We start from the raw sequence: 19,022 nt of genomic DNA on the forward strand, positions 1-19,022 counted from the left end.
AACATCTTCACATATTACAGACACCACTTTCACTTTATTTCTGTCATCTGTGTAAGATCTTATTGAGATTAAACTCAAGTTCATAGTGGTTCAATTATGTTTTAAGTCACCATTATGGCGATCAGTGTTTGCTTTGGTTGGACTCTTTGACTTTCTTGTAGCTTTAAAATGTACACTTATACAATAACACTGAAAGGGACTTTACAGGAACCGCAACTTTATGTTTGCTTAGTAACTGAAGATACATCTGAAAGAATCCAATCATTAAATAATAATAATATAGCATTTAAGATTTATTGAGATATGTTTGGTAAAGTGATTACATGTTATAATGGAAAGATCTCTGTCAGAAAATCTTTCTTTGCAATTAAGACACAGTTAGACACTTGACATACAAACCTCATCAATGGTGACAAACAGTCATGAATGAGTTTTGTACTATGTACCCAGCATGCATTGCAGCATGAAGCTGTTCAGTTGATTGTCACCATTGTTGAGATTCATATGTGGATTGTTCATTTCTCTGTGTCCGACTCATTCTATAGGTTAATATTTTGTCTATATAGTGTGAGAGCACTTTTGAAAATTGAAATACTATACATTCTTTTTACTGGTTTACATCACTTCATGGCAATAGTCCCACCACATGGTCAAATTTTGAGCAAACATGTTTAGAGCACATTTAGGAAGAGTTAGTTTTAAAAACAAGAGCTTTTGTAGATGTGTGACCTACAGTAACTAGCTGGCAACAGTGTTGCCAATATATTACTGTAGAAATAGCGGGTAAGGGCTAACCGTGTGTAAACCGCCAGCGATTGACATCTACCTGATACTGCACTCATATTCATATAAAGAAGCCATGTATCGAGCTCGAACTTGAGAAACAACGCGCATTCATTCGTTCATTCGTTCATTCATTCGTTCATTCGTTCGTTCGTTCGTTCGTTCAATCGCGCAGGAATACACTGCGACAGAGAGTCGGTTTTGACCATCAGCTGTTTTAATCCAAATAAGAGTATCTAATGCATACATTTTACGCACAGTTCATCTTAATGAAATCTTCTAAATGAAATGATCAAGAGGATACATACATTATTACAAAAATTAAGCTTGTTTTTTGTGTGTATTGATTAGTCTACACTTTGCAAAACCTTGGTTTTTCTACAGTAACCTACTATAGTCAACGCAATCACTTCTTTATTATTTCTACATATTTGAGTTGAATTCAATTTGATGTCTTTCACTAAAGCATGGATTTGCATTACCCCATTTAGGTCATCTGGGGAAAAAAATTGATGCACACTGCCATAATAATATTCGAGTACACCTTAATTTACAGTAAAAAACTGTATTCTGAAAGATGATGAATGTATTTACATACATATACGGTATATTTATGATGCGGTAATATACTGTTGAAAAATTGGATAATTCCCATTTGTGATGAACTTTGATTCTTTTGTGTGGAATACCTGTTTTATGGTGGTTATAAACCATGCAGCAAAAAAATGAAGAGACAATTTTTTACATGAACTGCAACTCTTCCACTTCAGTGTCTGTTAAATTCCAACAAAAACAAACCTTGGGAGTGACAAAGTCACCCAACAGCAGTGTGAAAGACTGAGAGCAGACCATGTATATGTACAAACACTAATACTGTGTCGTTTAAACTGAATATCAACTTGTTTTCTATGCAGTAGTTGAGGTTTGGAAACATAAACGTCTTCCTTTCTGTACTTTTGATCTGTCTGCGGTTTTTATGTTTTGCCAATAAAACCAACATTTATTTGAAATTCGGGAGACATGTCATTCGTTTAAAGAAATAAACAAAAATGATAAATTTACCTAAACACACATCTAAATAAAAAATCTCATTTTTTCAGTGCTATACACTTATGTATTCACATGACATAATACTACATGTATGTCCAAAGGACAGTGTATAAAATTGCGTATGGCCAGAACTTTGACTTGACTGAAAGAAATACTTTACGGACAGTACTCTCTGGATAGACATGTATGGATGTACTTAATAAATGTCAGTGTCCACATGTGTGCTTGACTGTTCACCTTTAGAGAGATGTGCGCACAGACACAAACGCGTTCATCTTTCATTTCACCAGCATCTACAGGTGAAGCTGCACCGTCAAGAGATCATCGCAGCTGAATCTGCAGGTACAGTACAAAATCCTTACAATCCTGGCTTTGTATTTCTTTACATAAATGTAGATGTTTCAGATGTTTTAGCACTGCCTCAGAAACACGTTGTTTGAATGATCTTAAACATACGGTTTTCTGCTAAACGAACAAGTGATTCGAGAAAATACTTGTAGAACTGAAAACTGTTGAGCACATTGCTATAGTAACAACCAGAGCATTATTCATGTGATTGAAAAACTTACAAACTTACAAAAAAATACATCATACGCGAATTGAATTAATGACACAAATAGTGCACATCAAATGATATGCTGCATGTGTATTTAATACTGGAAGTGTCAGTATTCTGAGATGAGCGTCACAGCATCATCAACCTCTTTCAAGTTGTACTTTACAGTAGTAATCCTCACACCTGTAGAGATAAAGGCATTTCAAAGCCACAGATCCTAGAAGCGGCTTTTGTTGCGATGCCCTCACACTTTGACATTTTACGCTCCAAAAGCAAGATCAGCTTTGAACACTGTTGTGTGCAAAAGAGAGATGATCCGTAGCCTCTGAAACCCTTTGCAATGACGGCACAGTCGAACGTATATGTATGATAAATGTGATCTTGTTAACTAGATGATTTTGTATGAACCCAGAGAACATTTGACTGCACAAGAAGACTTGATGGATTTCTCAGTTTTGTTGTATTTAAGTATCAACGTTTTCTTCTAAAATTGCTCAAGGGACATAAAAACAGACTCAAATGAGCGTGTAAAAGTTGAAACCCATGAAGACTGTGGAGGCGTAAAATGAATGTAGTTTGTAGAGGTAAAATCATTTTTAAGTCAGATCTTCAATAATATGAAGACGTGAGAAATCTGAGCTCAGTTTTTGACATCTCTCCCGAAACTCTTAACGACATTTCTGAGATTTACGATTCTTTTTCAAGAGAAATATCTGAGACACTGATGGGAGTTCATTTGCTAGTGATTAATACCCCACGTGCATGGGAAAGTTATAATCTCTCTCAAGTTTAATTTAGGACTGTGCATTTAAAGCGTTAATTATAATTAACGTGTTGAAAACTGAAGTGTTGTGCGTCTCTGAGGAACACACGGCGTGGTTTCGCTTCTAAATCAATACGTTTCTTGAGCGAATCAATTGGGTGAATCAATTAATTGGTGGCTCATTCATAAAGAGTCATTTACTGCATTCCTGAACGTATTCAGTGAATCTAATGAATTATTTTAATACTTCAAAGAATTTTAACAGTATTAAAATAAAAAAGTAAAATAATAACAATTAGGGCTGGGCAAAAAAAGAAAGAAAAATCGATTAATCGTTTCAAAAAAATGCGGTCGATCAATATGGATTCTCAAAGGCCGTGAATCGATTTTTTTTCCTTTCATATTTCCGCAAGCACTGAACATTCATTAACGTGCATGTTATTGCTACTACTATCCACTAGATGTCACTTTTCTTTTTACAACGGGTGGATGTTACAACAGGGAGCATAACGTTCATTCATTCATTGCTTCATTAACATGGCGGATACGGGTGTGTCGTCGATTTGAACATCACCTTCACATAAAAGGCAGCGGTTCATATGATTGCAGCCTCTCTTTACAGATAATTTTGTAAAAAAAAAAATTCTGTATCTTAAATGTAAAATAACCTGGATCATGTTTGATCGAGGTATGCGACTGTTCTGTTTCAATATACCCAAGTGTGTTTAAAGCTTAATGTACAGGTTTGTGGCTCTTCATTTCATTTTTAAATTCACCATTGTAATCTGATATTTACTGATCTTTTTTAGAAATATCTATAGGACTTGTATTGAATCTATAATCATTGACTAGAATCGAATCGTAACATCAGAATCGATACCCAGCCCTAATAACAATACTAATAAATTGGTGATAGTTTGCCCCCCAAAAATTCATCTTATTTACATTTACTAACCCTTATGTCGTTTCAAACTTGAATTACTGTTTCTTTGGGGAAAAGTAAGATATTTCTTAAGAATGCTAGTAACCAAACTGTTTTGGTTCTCTAATTATAACAAATTCAGCTTCTGAAAAAAACAAAATGATGGCCGTTTTAGCTTCTGAACATCTGAAGCTACTTTCTGTATTGTCTTGTTATGGCTTCAAATTATATTTTGGCCCCAAATGTGATGTGTGATTAAGTTGCGATTAATTTGATTAATTAATCGCCACATCATGTAATTAATTAGATAAAAAAATTGAATGGCTTCACAGCCCTAGACAGATATTTCTGACCGCAGCTGTGAATTTGTTTTCAGCAAACCGAGGAGCGGCAGCGGTCATGACAGAAGCTCAGGATTACCTGATGGACGGGAGTCCGCTCCTCACCGCCGCTCATCTGGGTAAACTCCGTTTGGTCCGTCTGCTGGTGGAAGGAGGCGCGCAGGTGAACGAACGCAACCAGAGAGGAGAGACGCCGCTGCTGGCCGCCTGTCGTGCTCTTCGTGGTGAGCAGTCCGGAACGACAATGTTAAGAGTGATCAAGTTTCTTCTTCATAACCACGCAGACCCAAACATTCAGGACAAGACGGGTCGCGCCGCGCTCATGTACGCCTGCATGGAACGGGCCGGGGCGGAGGTGGCGGCCGCTCTGGTAGCGGCGGGAGCCGATCCGAGCATGGAGGACTACAGCGGAGCTTCAGCTCTGGTGTATGCCATAAACGCTCAACATCAGGACACGCTACAGGTGCTGCTGGACGCCTGTCGAGCAAAAGGACGAGACATCATCATCATCGCCACAGATCTGAACTGTGACGGCAGCAGCGTCACGCGACGTTACCTGAACGTTCTCCCGTCACCCATCGCCTCACCCGTCTCGTGCATGTCTCCCTCAGATATCGAGCTGAAGACCACCTCTCCAAACTCTGATGGAGAAAACATTTTTAATTTTCGAGGAGGTGGCGCGTCGTCTCCCGTCCTGCCGAGGAGCGACACCGCGTACCGTCAAAGGTTGCACTCCGAGCCCTGGCTGGCCATCCAGAACCTGGCCCATCTCACTCAGACCTACGAGAAGAACCTGGCGGGAACGTTCGAAGAACGCGATTTAACTTTTGAAGAGGATCAGACATCTGTTAGCAGAGGTTTTTCAAGAACGTGTAGATTAAAGAAAATGGATTTCGAACCCAAAGACGCAGGAGTGTGCTCCAGGAATCCCACAGAGAATCCATCAGGTCAAGAGCACCTGCAAAACCGAAGAAACACTTTGCCCGACCTTCAAAGTCAAGCGTTACTTCAGCTGCCGTCTGTGAAACTGACTCTGTCCAGCTCAGACACTCGCTTACACGAGCCTCCCGCCGCACCAGCACCGACTCCCGCATCCTTCGGCGGGATACGCTTCCCATCCATATACAGAACCAGATCGCTGCTCCTCGCGCCTCCCTGTGGACTTCACGACTGCAAAACACTGAACAAAAAGAAGACGCGAGATCAATTTAGCACAAGACCCGAGTCCCGCCAAGGTTTTCTGCCCCCTCTGCCCGGTCACCCTTCCATGCGAGCCGTATCCAGAGACCCAAACTCTCATGTCAGTCAGATACGCCGTCACTCTGTTCAGCTGGAGCAGACGCGACAGACCGGAGCTTCAGAGGAGACCACCTTTCTTTCCTGAAATGTGTCTTTAAATGAAAACCTCAAACACATTTCGAGATGTAAGCAAGCTTAGACAGCAACAGAACATTTACGTTTGGTCCAACGTTTTTATTGGTGGTTGGTTGTTGTACAAAACGTTTTGTTTATACTGAAGCATCACATCACTAATGAGGTCAAGTTCTTCTGAGGCACCACTTGCATGTAAACAAAACAAACACGACAATGACAAAGAGATGAAGCAGCCCAATTCACTTCTGTAATGACACGAAATATTAAATACAACTACTGAAATTCAAAAATAATTGTTTATAAACAACACTTCCTTTATCTTTCATTGGTCGAACACAAACAGACCTCCCGCCCCAAACTCGCGTCAATGTTGTTATGTTTGACCCCCAGGAACAACGGACCGTATTTGTATATTTCTAAAATGACAAACTTTACCTAGGAATCAACCAGCAACCTTCTAAAATTAGTTCAGCAAATCAACATGTATATTTTCAAGCTGCAATCTGTCACTTTTTTGCTTAAAATTGAACAAAAATCAGATATCGAACGAGTACACAAAAGACCAAAACTGTCTCCTTACCCCGGTGATCAACTATAATAATGATTCATAATGTGAGCTGTTGGGTATGATTTCACAGGAAATGTTAGTTTGACATCATTTAACTCCACCTCAAGTCAAACTTAAAATGTGAGAAGTAACCTTAAAGGGACACTTCACCCAAAAATAAACATTCTGTCATCATTTACTCTCCTTCGAGTTGTTCCAAATGTGTATAAATGTCTTTGTTCTGATGGACACAGAGAAAGATATTTGGAAGAATGCTTATAACCAAACAGATTTTGACTCCCACAGTAGGAAAAAATACAATAATAGTCAAAAGTGCCCCAGTACTGTTTGCTGTCCTACATTCTTCAAAATATCTTCTTTTGTGTTTAACAGAACAAAAAAATGATAAAGTAATGTTTCCTACTATGGGAGTCAACGGGGGGCAAAATCTGTCTTGTTATAAGCATTCTTCCAAATATCTTTCTCTGCGTTCATCAGAACAAAGACATTTATACAGATTTGGAACAACTGAAGGAGAGTAAATGATGACAGAATTTTCATTTTTTGGTGAACTATCCCTTTCAGAGCGAAATGTCATTTTTGGTTGAAGCATCCCTTTAATATAATGTTTCAAACAGACAGAGAGAGAAAAGTTACAGATCACAGCTTCAATGTGCAGAACTGAACATACGCACAGTTCTGAAAATGTTACTTCGACAGAGAAAAGTAGTCGTCTCTTAGCGTGTGCGGTTATCAGCGCTGTGCATTGTGCAAGCGCACATGCCGGAGACAGTTGTCCTGTCTGGAGAATGTCTTACCGCACAGCTGACAGCGAAAGGGTTTTTCACCCGTGTGTACACGTCTGTGTGTTATTAAGCGTGTTTTCTGCGTGAAGCCTTTACCGCACTCCTCGCATCGGAACGGTTTTGGCCTCGCGTGGCTGCGCGGGTGGTCTTCTACATACACACTGTGCGTGAATGTTTTCGGCAAACATGAGCTGGAATGAGTCGATGAAAATCTGCTAAGCGCATCTGAGTCCATTTGGCCGGTTGTGGGCAGTGTTGGTGATCGTCTGTGGGAATCCTGTCGTGTCAGGACATTCAAGCTGCACTCAATGTCTTTATTTCCTAAAGTGCTGAAGCTCTCGTTGTCCAACATCCCACCAGAGCCAAAAAACCCCGAACTCATCTGATCTTCCATCGACACGAATGAGTCCGTAAAACTCTGCGATCGATGCTCGGACTCCATGTGACTCTCCAGACGTCCTCCCGACGGCCATAAATGATGTTCACTGTGATTCTGTCCGTCACTGCTTGGCTCTGCCTGAATTTCATTTAGTTTCCGATCAACGAGTTCCTCCACCTGTTCGATCTTCATCTCAAATTCAAGTCCACTGAGATCCTCATCTTCAGGCGGCGCTCTGAGCTCTTCTGATGACATCATCTCCTCCTCTTTTCCGGTGATGTGTGACAAGCGTGGCTTCTCCTCTGAGAAGTTTTTTTCTGGGCTGGTCGTGGCCGTCTTCTCCCGTTCGTAACGATCAGCTTGGGGCTTTTGTGAATGGACCGTCACACCTGCGGAGAAACATATTTATCTGTTGTTATAGCTGGTCTTTAAATGACAGAAAAAATCTCTTTAAATGCAAATCTGAATGTGTGCAGCTCATTTGCAGTTGACAACTTTTACAAACTTGTGGAAGAATACTTTAAAGTCCCCGTGAAGCAGAAGTTGCGATCGTGTTTACTTCCGTATTCTTACACATTTCCGAGTGAAAAGGAATTTCAAAGGAGAAAATGAGTGGGCGTGGCTTGCGTTTTTCACTGCGAATTGATTGGATGTATAAATTATAAAAACATTTAAATTTAAGCATTTGGCAGACGCTTTAATACAAAGCGACTTGCATTGCATTGTACTATACATTTTTTTAAGTATGTTTAAAAACAACTGAAATGAAACTGGCAGCAGACTGACAGTTGAAGGGGAGGAGTTAACGGATGCTCCGCCCAAGCCGTCTAATTTACGTCATTTCAGGGCGGAAATGCATTTTCAGACTTTAACTGAAGATTATGAGGGCACAAGAATTTTAAAAAGAAAATGACCCACGTTGATAAGCTGTTTACTATCAACGCTGCAATATTTCATGAAAAATAAGAATTGTCATTTTTAATTTCACTGGGACTTTAAGTTTTTTTGTATGAATTTTCTTTTGTTTTAAAAACAATGTACATAGAAATAGTTAAAAATACTTTTCTCTTCTTTTTCATCAAAACAGTTCCAAATGGCAGAAAAAGGAAACAAATAAATACACAAACTTGACTGAATTCTAACAGAAGACCATTTATGACGTTTGACACTCAGTAGTGCACACTTATTAGTGTCCATTATCTTCTTCTACTATACCGAATAACTCCCAATCCAACAGTCCCCAAATAAGTTAAATACAAAATAATGTATAACAACTATAATGCAACAACTGAACTGAATTTCAAAGAATAGTATAGGATGTTTGGCACTCAGTAGTGCACACTTACTAGTGTCCTCCATAATCTCCACCTGCACGGCCACGGAGCATCTGTCCGCAGTGAGTCGCTGTAGTTGAGTCTCGGTGAGAATCAGACGAGCCTTCAGTCCCTGGATCTCGTCGTTTCTCTTCTGGATCTCGTCGTTTCTCTTCTGGATCTCGTCGTTTCTCTTCTGGATCTCGTCATGAAGCGCAGCGGCATCGTCCTCGAGCAGCTGACTGATCTCCGCCACCGCCGCCTTCACGAGCACATCCAAGATGGCGGAAATCTGAGTCTGTAACATCACTGCACAGCTCATCTCTTCATAAACGTATAAACATATACGTATAATAGAAACATTAAAACAATATTTAAATTAAATAACCGAGTAAAACCATCTCTCGTGCAGATCTGCGTATGACGGGCGGACTTCCGGTTTTGATTTGACAACATCCGCCAACGTCACGTTAGACTTGAAAGAAAAGCCAGGGATTTATGTTTCCTTTAATTAAATAAGTTACGTTGAAATAATTATTTTAATGGATTATTTTAACACATTTTAGACTATTTATAATGAATTGTTCTGTATTAAGTTTTATTCATAAATGCAGATTTTTGCCGTTTGAAAAGCCGTAGGCCTAATATTATACAAAACCATATATTTATGACCACATTTATTTTTGCGTTTTGTCTTATGCTTTCCTGCAAAAGTGACTTAAACTTAAATAAGTAAAAAAAGTAAATACGGTGTAATACTTCATATTTTATTGTTTATACATACAATCCCAGCTAACGCAGTACGTTCTGACGACGTCGCCAGTTCGTCTTCATTTGGTCACCATGACATTACTTTTTGACCACGTTCTGAGGACGTCTTTGCAACGTTATGTTTCTTAGAATTTTTGCTGATGTTCCAGAAACGTCCTCAAATAACGTCGTGAATTAATCCCATGGATAACGTTGTAGCGACGTGATGTACTGGTCTTCAGATAACCTGGACACTGGTCCTTTAATTAATGTATCTGTTGCTTACGTCCAGAAACGTCCTAGCCACATCCTCAAATAAAGTTGTGAATTAATCCCATGGAGAACGTCGTAGCGACGTGATGTACTCGTCTTCAGATAACCTGGGCATTTGATTAAAGAACCTGGTCATTTCTATTTATTTTGTTATTGTGGAAAATTTATGATCAGAGTAAAATCTGTTATAATGTCAAGACGAATGCAATAAATCCGACTTCTGACAGCTATTAAACAGGAGTTTAATTCGATACCACAATTAAAACCGCGTTTCTATTTATTTAGTGCGCGCTTCTGATAGGTCTGATAGGTGCGCGCACGTGCCTTTTCTGTTCTGCAAAGAGCCGCGCGCTCGCATCATTTAAACGTTAACGGTCTTGTTTTTCGTCACTGCCTGATATTACTTTAGCTGTTTATTAATGTTCTTTATTTACTTTATACCTTATAGATGTGAGAGTAAACCCATAGTGATTTTCGATCGATTTGGCGCTCTTAAATGAACGGACCCTGATGTTTGTGCACGTGACTAAAGAAGCTTTTGATGTTGTTTTTAAAAACGGACAACCTGCTAAACTTATGTGGTAAGACAAGAATATAATGTTAAGCTTAAACATAATGTTTATTCATCTCTTTCAATAAATATCTGCTTTAAATCCTCTATATTGTGTTGAAGTCTTTGATTATTTATGTCATGTACAGTATCAAATAAAATATCTGATTGTGATGTACAGTGCTGTGTTGAGTTTTGAATCGTTATACTGTGCTCTATACATATTTGAATAGAGAATTACTCCAATTGTGCATAACATAGAATCTTTAACGCACAGATTAAGTCACAAATTAATTTAATCCTCCATATGAGGGATGATAATTGTTTTAATTAAATTTTAAAAAACGATTTTATTAATTAAAGGACCAGTGTCCAGGTTATCCGAAGACCAAAATACGTCGCTACAACGTTATCCATGGGATTAATTCACGACGTTATTTGAGGACGTGGCTAGGACGTTTCTGGAACATAAGCAAAAATTCTAAGAAACTGAACGTTGCAAAGACGTCCTCAGAACGTGGTCACAAAGTAATGTCACGGTGACCAAATGAAGACGAACTGGCGACGTCGTCAGAACGTACTGTGTTAGCTGGGTTGTTGACTATCGAAATAGTGTTACCCATTTTAAGGCAACAAAAGCATCAGCAGCAGGTCACCTACATTTATTTTAGTGACAGGGGACACTGCAGCGCGCGAGCTTAAAACAAAGATAACCTCATTGTCTGTAGTGATGGGTCGTTCTTGAACGATTGTTCATTTTGAACGAATCTTTAATGTGACTCGGGAAGAACGAGTCGTCTCGGGGAGTGATTCGTCCAGTCGCGCATGTGCATTGCGCAACATTCTATGGGTCCTGTGACAAAAAAACGAACGACTCGAACCCGAAGACTCGAGAGGTGAACTAATCAATTCTCTTTCCGGCTCTGACTGCATTGGTTTAGCTTACGACGCTGTCACGTGATGAACGAACGAGTCAAACCCGAAGACTTGTCAGATAAGAGGTGTGGTGAGCTAATCATAGACTAAAGACCCGGGTAAACAATGAATTAATATTTTCTGTTTCTTATAGCATTATAGTTTTGTATTGTTTGTAATGTGATCAACGTTTGCATAAGTAGTAGATGTGTTAGGAAAGTAACATGTAACATTTTAATTATATTTTGCTAAAATTAACGATATGACTTGAAAAAAGATTCGTTTATTTTGCTGAACGAGACTCAAAGGTCCGAGTCAGTAAAATGAACCTGTGACATATTAGGAGAACGACTCCTGTCGGGTCTCAAAACCCGAGGAAACTCAGACTTTGATGTGTCTCTATGATTCTGCTGTAAACACAACAAACACAGATTTATTATGTGTACATTAATATCATTTTAACTTAACATGAACACTAGTCATGATAAGAGTTCTGGTATGAATCTAAGCTGTGATGAAGAAGTGACATTAAGCCTGCGTCTAGCCCGAGCAATAGGATGTGAAGCCTGAGCAGGTAAAGGTTTCTTCTCGATCTTCTCTGATGTTTCTGTGAAATTCTGCTGTAAACACAACAAACACACATTTATTATGTGTACATTAATATCATTTTAACTTAAAATGGAAGTTCACCCAAAAATCAAGTTTGTGTGATGTTTTACTCACCCACATGACGTTAAACATGTTTAGAGAACTTCCGGCGTCTTCGGAGCACAAATAGAGATATTTTGGGTGACACCCGAGAGATTTCCAGGCCTCCTCATAGACATCATGGTCAGTTTTTGCCAAGGTCCAGAAAAGTACTAAAGACATCGTTAAATTGGTCCATCCGCGCATAGTGACTCAGTTGAATTTTTTTGAAGCGACGAGAATGCTTTATGTGCGAAAAACAAACCAAAATACCGACTTTTCGCGTCAGAGCGCGCGTCTGTTTACCTCAAGAGCTGCGCTCGAGCTTCATGAGGCCACTTAGAACTCGGTGACGTCATAAGCATTCTGTCTCGCTGTGGATTCAACGAATAGAATCAAATCGAACGTAAACATAAAGCTGAAGGCCTACATGTTTAAGGTATTTAAAAAAACGAAATAAACTTAGTATAAATGCATTCAATAATTTAAATAAAATATGTTCAAATCAAAGTGCACTGCCATAACCTACAGAAACAACAGTAAACTGAGCCAGAAATAAGTTAACAGAGAATAAATGAAGAGTTTGTTTCCAAAATGAAATAACTTTTAATGTTTTTTATTATGTTACCATGTTTTTATTGTGTTAGTTAGCTCTATTTTTTGAGTGATTTTGGCTTAAATCAAAACAAACCAACTGCAGTTTGATTGATACTAATTGGAATGCACAATAAAAAAACAAGATTTTGGAACCAAACTCTTCAAATGTTTCACAATAACAGAAAGGATTTAGCTGAACGTGGCACCGCGTGAACGATGTGTTTAATATGACTTAATTGTTAACGTTCATGTTATACGTAAATATAGTTACATAGGCCAATGTGTTGCATATAATTAGATTGCAACACTTTGAAAACACATTCACTTAAAGTCCCAGTGAAATTAAAGGGGTCATTAGCAGTGAAAAACGCAAGCCACGCCCGCTAATTTTTTCCTTTGAAATTCCTTTTCACTCGGAAATGTGTCAAAATGATTGCAACTTCCGGTTCACGGGGAATTAAATTTTTTAAGCAACTGTCAAATCTGTGTCAAATTATGACAATCTTCACCCTCTTATAGAAATGTACTGTGGTATACAGCAATATTTACTATAGTGAAGCATAATTAATCGATAAACTACCGTATTCTGTATAATACTATTACCCATATAAATCGATTAACTGTATACGGTTATATTTACTTTAGGAGTGTTCACAATTGCTTTAGTATCTAGATATTTTACTATGGGTTTTTTTTTCATGTGGGAGTTCATATAATTCACATAAAACCCTTACAAACTTCTAATAGAAATCATTTAAAGAGACATAACAGGTTTGGTATGTCTTTGCAATGCTCTTTCACTGTTCTGTGTGGACGTTGTCATGCTTGAACAGTGAGGGACTCTCTCCAAAGTGTTGCAACAAAATTAAAAGCCCAGAATTCTCTAGAACAGCGGTTCCATTCAAGATGGATTCAGGGGGGCCACGGATTTTGTGGCATTTTATGAAATATAGAAATGTATCATACATTTTGTGAAATCAAACATCAGAAAAATAAGCCCACCAACCAAAAGAATTGATGTTCCAGCATTGTATAACTGAATATGTATTTGGTTTAATTAAATTTTTAAAGATTATACGTCTTCATTTGGGGGGGCCGCAAAGTGATGCACCCTGCAAAAAAGTTTGAGAACCACTGCTCTAGAATAATGGTTAAACAGGTTTCGAAACATTAAGATTTGTTTTCACTGAAAAGCCAAACCTGTTTCTCAGAGGCAGGTGTCCGCATACTTGTGTCATCAACACTACGGGACACTGTGGCTCTTCCTAAATAAATGTTTACATGAGACACAATACAGATCTGTAAGTCATAGGGTTTTATTACAGATAAAGCAAAAAAGCAGCTGGAACAAAGAGACCATTAAAGGAAACAAATGAATCACCCTTCAGTCCTGACATTAATAAATAAAGTGTAAACAAACTTCAGAGGATAACAACCAACAAGCAACAAAATAAAAATGAAATGTTTCAATGAAATATAACATCATATCGCCTCTGTCCTTCTGAAACCTTGTATTTCCATATTTTGTGATTTTTCAACCTGAAGGTGAGTAAATGACGACAGATTTTTCATTTTTGGATGAACTATCCCTTTAAAGTGATACTTCACCCCAAAATGAAAACTCTACTATGGGAGTCAATGAGGGTCGATATCTGTTTGGTTACAAGCATTCTTCCAAATATCTTTCTCTGTGTTCATCAGAACAAAGACATTTATACAGATTTGGAACAACTGAAGGTCAGTAAATGATGACACAATATTCACTTTTGATGAAGTGTCCCTTTAAGACAAAAATGTCAATTTTGATCATCAACAAGAGAAAAGTATTCGTCATTGTTACACTTCCACGCGGAAGTTTTTATAAAAAATGTGTTCAGCGAACGATCGAACAAACTCTTTTCTGAAGATCAAGGCTACCAGTACGCATAGACCTCTTCTTCGGTGTGACTGCGCTGGTGGAGTTTCAGAGAGTTTAAATGCGAGTAGGACTTGCCGCACTCTTCACAGCTGTACGGTTTCTCGCCGGTGTGCGAGCGCTGGTGTGATATCAGATGGGAGTTGCAGTAGAAGCGTTTGCCACACTGCGGGCAGGTGTACGGCCTCTCTCCCGTGTGGATTCGTTGGTGGATCTTCAGGTAGAAGCGCGTGGTGAAAGTCTTACCGCACTGAGGGCAGCGCGAGCTTCTCTCGTGTCCTCTGTGATCCGGCGGAAGCGTGTGATGAACGGCGCGCGGGGAGAACTCCGGAGTTCTGTCCGGGTCTTGGACGTGCCGCTGCGAGTTTGCATCTGAAGAAACACCCGAGACTTGTCGCTCCGCTGTGGCGTGAGGAGATGCATCCAGACTGTGGGCTTCTGGGTTTAAAAGGAACTCCTCCGAAACAGGTGAATTCCACAAACCACTGGACTTCATTTTATTTGTTAGGATTAATTCGCCACCTGCAGTTTAAAGAACAGCCAGTTTTAGGTTTTTCACACTTTTTCGTGTGAGGATGAAACATCGTGAATAAAAATACTTTCCCTTGCTTCTCATTTATTTCTTTAACTTAATTTCTGACCAAAACAAACAACATCATTCTAAAGAAGAATGAATTGGACTGGTGCTGATATGACGACGCTCTCACCATCTCTGAAAGTGTCCAGATCTTCCACCTCTGGTGCCAACGTAGGAGACACTAGCAAAAAAATAATTCAAACTGGTTGAAAACTCAAGAACATTACACTGGAGATGATGAAGAGATGTAAAACAGAATGATTAGTATGATGTATGTATGTTTTACTCGCTCCACTGTCCCACTGTCCATCCTCCATCTCTTCCTCTTTGATCTGAACGGATTTGATTCCATCTGCCTGCGTTTGAGAATCAATCGAGTCACTATCCAACATACACTAAGAAATAATACATTTTATACGTTAATGTAGAGCTTGTGATAGTTCGCCCTCAAATAAAAATTCTGTAATCTTTTACTCTCTTGTCATGTCAAACCTGTATGACTGTCTTTCTTCCTCAGAACATAAAAGAAGATATTTTATAGAAATGTTGTTAACTGGACCCTGTTCACTTGCATTGGTTTTGTGTCCATACAATAGAAGCGAATGGGGTCCTGTGCTGGGCGATATGTCGCGCGATTCTTATGGTGCGTTCCCACCAGACGCGAATGAAGCGTTAAGCGCGAGTGATTTAACTCAACTCAACTCAACTTTATTTATATAGCGCTTTTACAATTTTCATTGTTACAAAGCAGCTGTACATGAGACACATTGACTACAAGCAAAACAATCAAAGTTGTACCTGCAAAAACAAGAAAAGGTTGAAAACACAGAAGACAGACATACCCACACACAAAACACTCCACACACACAACACGCACACACACACACCAACACACACAGACACAGAGACACACACACACACACACGTACGTACACAGACAAATTTACATGTTAAGTCGATGCAAAGACGCGATAGACATCTTGCAGCGCGAATTGAGCGTTTTGGGCGTTTGACGAGAGTTTAATAATCTATGAATAATAATTTAATAATCTGAATTTTGGCGAATATACGCGCCGCGTTAGCCAATCAGGAGCTTGCTCTAGGAGTGACGTGATTACGACGTAGCGAGTGGAGGCAGAAATCCGAAACAATGTAGGACAAAATCATCGTCGCTGTATGTGGATACCCGGAGCTGTACGATACATCTTACTTTTATCGAAACAGGAATTAAAAGGATCTTGCTTGGAAGAAGGTGAGTGAGGAGGTCGGACAATCTGGTAAATTGTAAAAAACACTCTACTCAATTTGAGCTATACTGTATACGGTATATATACGAGACTGGAGCCGCCTGGCATAAGCCCCTCCCATGACTCGAATTCGCGTCTGTTGTGGAGTGAATCTCACACGCGAATGAAGCAGGTAACCTCAAAATGTTCAAGCGTCCAACTACGCGCGAATAGCGCGATTTATTCGCGCAAGTCACGTCTGGTGTGAACGCTCATTTATGCTCTCAGTTTCTCAATGAATTACGGTTTAATGCCGCCACATCCGAAAGCCAGAGGGCGCTCTTGCGCAGAAACTCTGAATATAGGAAACAGAAGAAGAACGATTAGTTCCAGGAAATGCCAGTGGTCATATTCTATCGCTGTTCTTCAAAACTTTTCGGGTATTTTCATGACAATAAAGTATTTTTATAGTGATGGTGTTTGACGAGTGTTGAATGCACGTTATAAACGACTCAATCTCGTCGTGATTTTAGATCGAGCAGCACTTCCTACTAGTTCACGGAAGAGCTGTGCAGAAAACACAGAATCGATTTAGACATGTATAATCAGCATGAATCGCGATATACTGTATATCTCCCAAAATATCTTCGTTTGTGTTCTGCGGAAGAAAGAAAGTCATACAGGTTTGACATGACAAGAGTGTGAGTAAATGACGACAGAATTTTTGGATGAACGGTCACTTTAATAACTAATATCTAATGAATAAAAGTAGGTACATTCCGTGTGAAGGTCTGCACATTAGAATCATCTGTGTGTCCTTCATCATGACTTTCACTCAACTTCACAAGATCGAGGTTTATCTCTGATGAGAGACAGAAATGATCCAACAAACCACATTGAAACAACATGTACATGAAGACTTAAAGGTAGGTTGATCAATAAACAATGCAGAAAAAAGCTCATTTGTTTGTCACAACTAACCCCCGCCCTCTTTCTTTCCCAGACAAGTTCACTGTATGGAAATAAAAAACTAATTAATTACAAATAGCAGTATGAACTGTCAGCTGGTTTTACCATTACAACCATTACAAAATTCCTTAAAGCCTATTCCTGTAGGATAACTTCCCAGCAGTATAGCATATAATTCCCATTATGACCATTAAATCTATGATTATTTCAGTGATGGTGTCTTCACGAAGTTAAGTTTTTCAAACTCGTGTTGTTGAGATGTGATGTGACGTACCTCTGTGTGCAGCGTCACTGGCTTGTGTCGCCACGGATCGCAGGTTCGTCGGGTTCTGTCGGGCTGATCTCAGTTCGCCCTCAGCAAACTGCAGTTTGAGCAGCAGCGTCTCGACCTCCATCTGTCTCCGTGAGATCTCCTGCTCGACCTCCATCTGTCTCCGTGAGATCTCCTGCTCGACCGCTCGGCTCATCTCCACGAGCGCGCATCTCGAGTAGCGCTCGATGATCGACGCCAGCTGCGCGTGGATGTCAACAGACGCGGACATAATGTTCACAAATCAAGTCTAATGTTCGCGAGGAGTGTCGCACGTGGGTATGAGGCAGTCTTCTTTAGACACAACTCTTGCTTTAGTTTGTTTTGTCAGTAATAGTGCGGCATGTATTGTGTTTACATACGGGTTTCACGAAACAATCGCCAGTTTCCGGCTGGAGAAGTAACGTCACAAGCTGACGGACCAATCGCTGCTTTTGAAATACCGTAAATCTTCGTTTAGAGAAAACAACGGCAAGCCCCAATAGTAATGCGGATTGTGTGATTTCGCAAAGCCATGTATGCTACTAGAATGACACAAAATCTATCAAAAAATCAATATGGTCAAAAACAGAGCCGTTGAATATGAGCGACACTCACCTCCATAGTAAGAATGGAATGCGGAAGTAACTCGCGTCATGCAGCGTCCGATAGTTCGTAACGCTGCACTGAAGCCCATTCATTTCAGTATCTCCTGTTACTAGGGTGACCACCCGTCCCGCTTTGCGTTGTCCCGCACATCGCATATTGAGAAAATGTCCCGCATTTTCATCAGTCTGTTGGTTTTTAGTTGTCACATTAAGAAACACGTTATTTAACCCGAAACGCACACGAGACGCTTGTTTGCGCCAGTGTTTATTTAACTATTTTACAGCGCAGTGTCAAACCCGGCGCACACCAGTGTCCAACGAGCTCATACAAACGCAACTATTTTGTAAAGTCTGACTTTTATCCAATGTATGAGAAGAAGGCAGTGATTTCAGTCAGCTTCAGCTGCGACGTCTGTCAGTAGATCGGGTGGCGATCCTCCCATGTCAACTTGCCGAATAAAAAGTCACTAAAACATCGTAAACTGTGTGGCTTTGAAACTGTGTTTAGCCTATAGGTTGTGGTTAGCGTATTAAAATAAAACTAATTTGCAAATCATGAAATACATTATTTAACAATAAAACATTTTGAAAATAGAAACTCTCTTTCATTGTTTGTTCTTTATTTCTTTAGTTTTCTCTTTTTGAGAAGATCTTCAAAGTGTACAACATGATAACTCCACGTCTGAGACAGTGAACCTTAAGTTGAAATCGCCAGTAAAATTGTTTTATCTTAACATTTTATCTATGCATTGATTATGTTGTAGTTGGAATGGACTAAATAAAAATATATTTTTATAAGATAAAAAATTATATTAAAATGTTTTCATTCTGT

The 19,022-nt window shown here is 39.4% G+C and overlaps 3 protein-coding genes across 4 annotated transcripts; 1 reads left to right on the forward strand and 2 right to left on the reverse strand.

Moving 5' to 3' along the window:
- The first annotated feature begins 1,858 nt into the window (after positions 1 to 1,858).
- LOC130553863 (ankyrin repeat domain-containing protein 34B) lies at positions 1,859 to 5,808 on the forward strand. The gene is made up of 2 exons (XM_057333066.1): positions 1,859 to 2,175; positions 4,451 to 5,808. Exons 1-2 carry the CDS (start codon positions 2,037 to 2,039, stop codon positions 5,797 to 5,799), a joined length of 1,488 nt encoding a protein of 495 aa, XP_057189049.1. The 5' UTR covers positions 1,859 to 2,036; the 3' UTR covers positions 5,800 to 5,808.
- Positions 5,809 to 6,854: 1,046 nt separating this feature from the next.
- On the reverse strand, positions 6,855 to 10,705 carry si:dkeyp-68b7.7 (zinc finger protein 182). Its single transcript, XM_057333076.1, has 2 exons — positions 8,868 to 10,705; positions 6,855 to 7,910 (listed from the first exon to the last, which is right to left on the reverse strand). The coding sequence occupies exons 1-2, from the start codon at positions 9,154 to 9,156 to the stop codon at positions 7,090 to 7,092; spliced, it is 1,110 nt and encodes a 369-aa protein (XP_057189059.1). The 5' UTR covers positions 9,157 to 10,705; the 3' UTR covers positions 6,855 to 7,089.
- A 3,203-nt stretch (positions 10,706 to 13,908) lies between these two features.
- Positions 13,909 to 18,798, reverse strand: si:dkeyp-68b7.5 (zinc finger protein 8). 2 transcript variants are annotated; one of them, XM_057333079.1, is made up of 5 exons: positions 17,568 to 18,798; positions 17,101 to 17,186; positions 15,385 to 15,493; positions 15,229 to 15,279; positions 13,909 to 15,043 (listed from the first exon to the last, which is right to left on the reverse strand). In XM_057333079.1, the coding sequence occupies exons 1-5, from the start codon at positions 17,833 to 17,835 to the stop codon at positions 14,520 to 14,522; spliced, it is 1,038 nt and encodes a 345-aa protein (XP_057189062.1). In that variant the 5' UTR covers positions 17,836 to 18,798; the 3' UTR covers positions 13,909 to 14,519. The 2 variants fall into 2 exon arrangements, with proteins under 2 accessions (XP_057189062.1, XP_057189063.1); XM_057333080.1 differs by having other exon boundaries at positions 15,385 to 15,454; positions 17,568 to 18,795.
- Positions 18,799 to 19,022: the final 224 nt, after the last annotated feature.

Source organism: Triplophysa rosa, linkage group LG5 (assembly GCF_024868665.1).
Source record: "Triplophysa rosa linkage group LG5, Trosa_1v2, whole genome shotgun sequence".
Classification (NCBI taxonomy): domain Eukaryota; kingdom Metazoa; phylum Chordata; class Actinopteri; order Cypriniformes; family Nemacheilidae; genus Triplophysa; species Triplophysa rosa.